The sequence below is a fragment of the Amphibalanus amphitrite genome, unplaced genomic scaffold (assembly GCF_019059575.1).
Source record: "Amphibalanus amphitrite isolate SeventyFive unplaced genomic scaffold, NRLGWU_Aamphi_draft 000164F_arrow, whole genome shotgun sequence".
NCBI classification, from domain to species: domain Eukaryota; kingdom Metazoa; phylum Arthropoda; class Thecostraca; order Balanomorpha; family Balanidae; genus Amphibalanus; species Amphibalanus amphitrite.
This window is the reverse complement of record NW_024881659.1, coordinates 543,792-549,381: the sequence shown is the minus strand read 5'-3', so window position 1 is coordinate 549,381 and position 5,590 is coordinate 543,792. Positions and strand designations below refer to the sequence as shown.

The 5,590-nt window shown below is 53.1% G+C and overlaps 1 protein-coding gene across 3 annotated transcripts; it reads right to left on the bottom strand.

Moving 5' to 3' along the window:
* Nucleotides 1-572: 572 nt before the first annotated feature.
* On the bottom strand, nucleotides 573-5,380 carry LOC122383458 (tyrosine-protein kinase Abl-like). 3 transcript variants are annotated; one of them, XR_006256841.1, is made up of 2 exons: nucleotides 1,649-2,617; nucleotides 573-1,401 (listed from the first exon to the last, which is right to left on the bottom strand). XR_006256841.1 is itself a non-coding variant. In XM_043369909.1 (2 exons), exon 2 carries the CDS (start codon nucleotides 2,449-2,451, stop codon nucleotides 1,786-1,788), a length of 666 nt encoding a protein of 221 aa, XP_043225844.1. In that variant the 5' UTR covers nucleotides 2,452-2,617; nucleotides 5,160-5,380; the 3' UTR covers nucleotides 573-1,785. The 3 variants fall into 3 exon arrangements, 2 of the variants coding, with proteins under 2 accessions (XP_043225844.1, XP_043225842.1); XM_043369909.1 differs by adding an exon at nucleotides 5,160-5,380 and having other exon boundaries at nucleotides 573-2,617; XM_043369907.1 differs by adding an exon at nucleotides 5,003-5,162 and having other exon boundaries at nucleotides 573-2,617.
* Between the last annotated feature and the right edge of the window lie 210 nt (nucleotides 5,381-5,590).

The following is a 5,590-nucleotide window of genomic DNA, read 5'->3' as shown; positions in this document are numbered from 1 at the left end:
CCGGGACCCGCGCGCTCACCACGTCCTGTCCTGCTGTGATCAAACTGTGAACTCGGCGCGACACGACTGGCGAGCGCCGAGTGTGTGTTTATGTGAGTATGTATATGTGTGTGGGAGAGGGGCGGCGGCAGTGGCCTGCCGCGCCACGCCGCCCGGGGAGTGTCCGCCGCGTATTTTGTGTGCTGTAGCCGTCCCTCGGTCCTCGCTCGATGTGCCGGCCGCCAGTGACGCTGCCTGCAGGACTGACGGGCGACGGCGGCCGGCTGGTATTCAGCTGTGCCCGGGTCGTTGGCGTCTGCCACCAACCGAGAACGGACCTGTGGACCGTGGCCAATTGCCGCAGACGCTGCCCTCTTAATGAATGTTGCTCGCCGTCGTGGACTCCACGAATCCCATGACATTGTCGTTCCCTTCACCAGCTAGGAGAGATACCGCAAACGTGTTGTTCGTTTCATTGAGCTGCGCACCATTGAGTGCGCCGAGAGCGCACCATTGAGTGCGCCGAGACTGACGTTATTTATCTGAATATTAATATATCCCTAAAATTATGTGCCACTTTCAGTGAAAGCATACAAGTTCAAGTTCATTTATTCACGTTAATCCGCCTTCGCGGCTTTTGATCAACGCATGTCAATTAGCATAAAAACAAGTAGGCATGGGTAAAATACAGGCACACGATCATTCGTACACATCGTTAGAACAGTTGGTATGTAGGTTGTGGGTATCATGAGATCACGATGACTGTGTAGCATATGAGTTAAGGCGTAACAGGCTGTGGCGGCGGCCTGTTACGCCCTGTGTTTTGCGCATCCGCAAAACACAGGGTACGCATGAAAACTCATTTGATTGCTGTATATAAGAAACGAGACAGAGACGGGAAGGAATGTCACACCCGGGTGGCCGCAGGCGGCGCGCACACACTGGTTCCACTAAATCGTAGAAGAGCCACCGTCAACGCAATAAAATGGATATTAGATATCACAAAAACAAACGGCGCGGGCAGCTCGTGGCGGCGCAGTCGCCGGTCTCTCATCGCTGCACCACATTGAACATGTCGCGCACTGTGTTGGCTAGTTTGGATAAGAGCCGCTGGGCGTCGCTGCTGTTGCGCGCCCGCCGGCCGAGCGCAGGGTGCCGGCGTGCGTCTCCAGGCGCCGCTGCAGGGCGCGGAACCGGAGCCAGCCGGTGGGCGGCACCTGGCCAGCGTGCGCGCCGCACGCCGTCAGCAGCAGGCCCAGCTTGTCCGACAGCTGCATGCACGCCACGGTGGAGGCGGACGATGTCTCCAGCGCGCCCTGGCTGCGCTCCACGGCCGCGGCCAGGTCGCGCACGGCCTCCGCCGAGCTGCCGGCGCCGGCCGAGCGGCTGCAGCCGATCGGCGGCGCGCTGGTCGGGTGCGGCGGCGGTTTGAGAGTCCCGCGCTTGGCAGATGTGAAGCAGCGGCGGTAGAGGCTGCGGCGACGGCCGAGCCAGCCTGCTCGAGCCTGTCCCGTCGACCTGTCGTTTTTCGAAGCGCTGACTTGAAGCTGGTGACGGCCTCGTCCGTCTGCGAGCCCTCGGTCGACTTGCGGACGCGGCTCCGCGGCGGTCGAAACGACTGCAGCTTGGCCTCGGAGCGGGCCCACTCGGAGCGCTGCGAGTCGGCCACCGCCGCTGCGGGCGGCTCGCCCTCGGCACGGTTCTCGCGCTGTTTCTGCTGAATCTCCGAGACCAGCTGAGCGCTGATGGACGGGGTCAGGGACGCCGGCGGCTGCGGCCGCGAGCGCTGCCCGGTCCTTAGTCGCGTCACCAGGTCGTCGCTGCGCTTGGCGCGCTCGGAGAGGTTCGAGTACTCGGCGCGGCGGTGCGTGCGCGGGCTGGGCACCGGGTGGCCGGCGGTATCATGGGAACGCCGCTCGACAACTGGTCCCTCAGGCCCGGCGGCGTCGGCGGGAACGTCGGGTCGACGATAAAGTCGGCCTCGATGTCGTCAGGAGGCAGCAGTTCCATCGGCGGCGGGGGAAACCCCAGCTCGGCAGGTTTGTTTCTGGCGCGACGACGGCCGGCGCCGGTCGGTCGCCGACTCCGCGCCGGCCCCGTCCCCGCCGCACCGGCAAACACTAGCGGACTGAGCCGCGACAGCCGCGGTCTCTGAAACTCACTGTTGGACGAGTTGGACCGCACCATGGCTGAGGGCTTCTTGGCGGCGGCGGCGGAGGCCGGCGGCCGCACGCCCTCTGCTTCCGTGTGACTGCGCAGCGCGCGGGCCTCGCCTGCCGCTCCCGCGGCCGCCTCGCCACCCTCCGCACTGCCGCGCAAACCGCTCTCCCGCAGCGAGTCCAGGAAGGCGCCGATGTGCGCGCCTTTGGGCAGCGTACCGTACCGCATGAAGGACTCGTTGACGTGGTGCTCCTCCAGCGGCGCCACCTGCCGTTCGTCCTGCTCGTCGTCGGGGACGCCTGCTCGGGTCATCAGCAGCGGCCGGTACCTTCGGCAGCGGCTTCTCTGCAGGGGCCTCCTCCAGCTCGGAGTTTTGACAGCTCGGAGCGCTGTGAGCTCGTTTCACGCGGCGGCTGCGCCGGCGACGCCCTCCGAGTCCTCGGCCACCTCCTCCGTGTACGAGCTGTCCCGCAACGAGCTGTGGCGTGCACAGGGGGCGGGGACGGGGAACGGTCAGAGCTGGGGCGTGCACAGGAGGGGTTTGGACACGGTCAGAGCTGGGGTATATGCGGGAGGGCGGGGGGCGTGGACTATCGCAACTGCGCAAATCGAAAATGCGACCGAGTCATATCCATACCCTTGAAACAAAAAGTTATAGAATTGTGACGTTACACTCAAAACACGACAAAGTATGTCTCTACTCTAGTCTCTATGCTTTAACCCTCGCCTGCACATGCCATTTTCCCATCCTGGAACGCACATGGGGGGGGGGTGGTTGCCAACCCCCCCCCCGCGCCATTTCGTTCCTGTTGGAGATAGAGCTTCGCGGTAAGGACCAAAACGATTTTTTGGGGAAGAGACGAATCCAATGATACCCAGTTTTACCTTCTCAGGTCAGTCATTGACCTTCCAGGTCAGGTCAAACTAAAAAATGTTGCTTTTTGGGGCCACCGTTGGAATATCACGTGCTGTGCCCATCATATACTGATTGTTTGAGGTGCCAAGCCAGCTAAAACAGCTCTTTGTCACACTATCCGACTAGATTTTTACTGGTTGTGGCCATTTCAGGTCAAGTTAGGTCAAGGTCAATGATATGTGTTTGTCTGTGTGTGTCTGTGTGTATACTGATGTGTGCACAGAATGGTTTGTGTGTCCCTATTAGATGGCATCATAAACTGAGAAGCTTTTACCAAAAAAATGCAGCAAAAAAACTTCATTGAAAGTTAACAGCTAGCCTAAAATGCAATGCTTTTAGATGACCTAGGTTGACATTGACCTTGACCCTGACATCTATACAACATCGAAAATCATGATAGATGAAAGGTAAGTCCAGCAAAAAAAAATGAAATCAAGGTGTCAAAAGCTCACAAGACCCATAGCCAACGCAAGATATTGGGTAACTATTGGTCATTTGGGTCATGACATGACCTGAAGAACAATGTAATATCTCCGAAACCAAAAACCACAAAAACTTGAAATTTTCATTGGACGCTGAGAAAGGATTGAGACGCAGCTATACTGATGCGAAAAATCAAGCATCTAGCTTTTTAAAGCTGTCGCATGTTGAGTGCAGAGCAGAAAATACTAACTGGGGGGGGGGTGGCCCCCCGTGCAGGCAAGGGATAAAGAATAAAGTCCAAAATTACAACAGCATCATCATACATCTGCGATCTCCACCTTACAACTGACTGAAGTATCATTGAAGTCGACCACCATTTTCTCTGACCTGCAATTCAACTTCCTTTATTAAAATAATAAACTCTTTTCAAACTTCAGGTTTGTTTTTGTGGGGAAATGTCTCGTTTTCTTCCCACAAAGTTATCCTCAAAATTGGTGACAATTATAATTCAGCTTTCTTCATTTATAACTTATAAATATCAAAAGCAGTCATTTAGATTAAATTAATTTCATCCATTAGGTTTCTTACCTCTGCATGAAAAATTTACAATTAGAAATTGGCAAAATGTTCCTTTTCGTTGGTTGGTTGTGGGATAAGCACCATATAATATTGGGAGTGGGACAAAGGTGCTAATTGAAACTCTCACCCTGTTCTGATGGTTATTATATGGGAAAAGCTCCCCTAGCTGAGCTGAATTGGGCAGGAACTGAGCTGAGCTGAATTGAGCAGAAACTGAGCTGAGCTGAGCTGAACGGAAACCGAGCTGAGCTGAGCTGAAACTGAGCTGAGCCGAGCGCAGCTGGTTTGAGCGGAACGTGAGCTGAAGTGAGCTGAGCTGCGTTTAACTGTTCACACTGAAATGGCATACAAAGTAAACCTCCCCCTTGTACATCCTAATGGATCACACCACAAGTTTCTTTAAGAGCATCCTTGATTTTCAGTTTAAACAACCCGCAGTTAACTGAAAATCAAGGTTGCTCTCAAAGAAACTTGTGGTGTGGTCCATTAGGATGTAAAAGGGGGGAGGTGCACTTTGTATGCCATTTCCTTGTCTGCAAACTTCTTGGGTCACATTTCTTTGTCTGACCTTCACAAGGCCTAGCTGACAAAGACTTGGGCACCGGACACCATGATTTGTGAAGGTGAAAAAATGCAGCAAAACAAATATGTAGACAAAATGGAGAGAAATATGCTAAAAATATTTGCTTTTACAATAATACATTGTAAGCACAAATATTTGTGGCATATCGTTCTTGAACCTTGCATAAAAAGGGAGAGCCGAGAGGCGAAGAAGTACGAGATAAAGAAATGCCCTCCAAGTATTTGTGTGGATACCAAAACCAAAGACAATTATCGCCATATTGTTACCTTGCATGAATAAAATAATAAAAATGGCATTGCCAGTGCCTCGAAATTTGACAAAACTGGCACCTCCTGAGGCAAAAGCAGTCTATTAAAACTTACCTGAAAACTGTACCCTGAGTATTATATATTTCGCAAATGACACAGCAAAGCCGAGGCATGACCAATTGAAACAAAATAAGTAGATCACTTATACTTCTAACTCATCATTATCCCACAACCAGAAAAAAACTCATTTCGAGACGTATACTCTACTCACCGTGGTATACTCCACGGGTATACTCCAGCTCCGTGCGCCGACAACGCCAGCTTATTGGTAAATCAAGTGGTACTTGAATTAAATACGTGACAGGCGCTCAAAATGCAAATGACGTCATCAGATTGCCGTTAATGGTTAAGAGATTGGGCCTTGTACAAGGCCCATTTTCAAATGAAGGGAACGAATTTCTTCAACACCACGAGGCCGCGGGGGTTGCAACCTAGATAGTTAGTGGTTTCTGAACCTCGCCGCAAACTTGGCTATCTCAACTCAAATCTAATGTAAAGGTGGGACAGTCCCTTTAACAGCAATTTCTGAGTATGAGCGGCAGGCCGGCGGCAGGCGGGATGTTTTTGCAAAGCTTATAGATACATATCTCAGCAACCACTTGACCAATTTACTTGCGGTAATTATTGTAGGGTAGCTTTTTT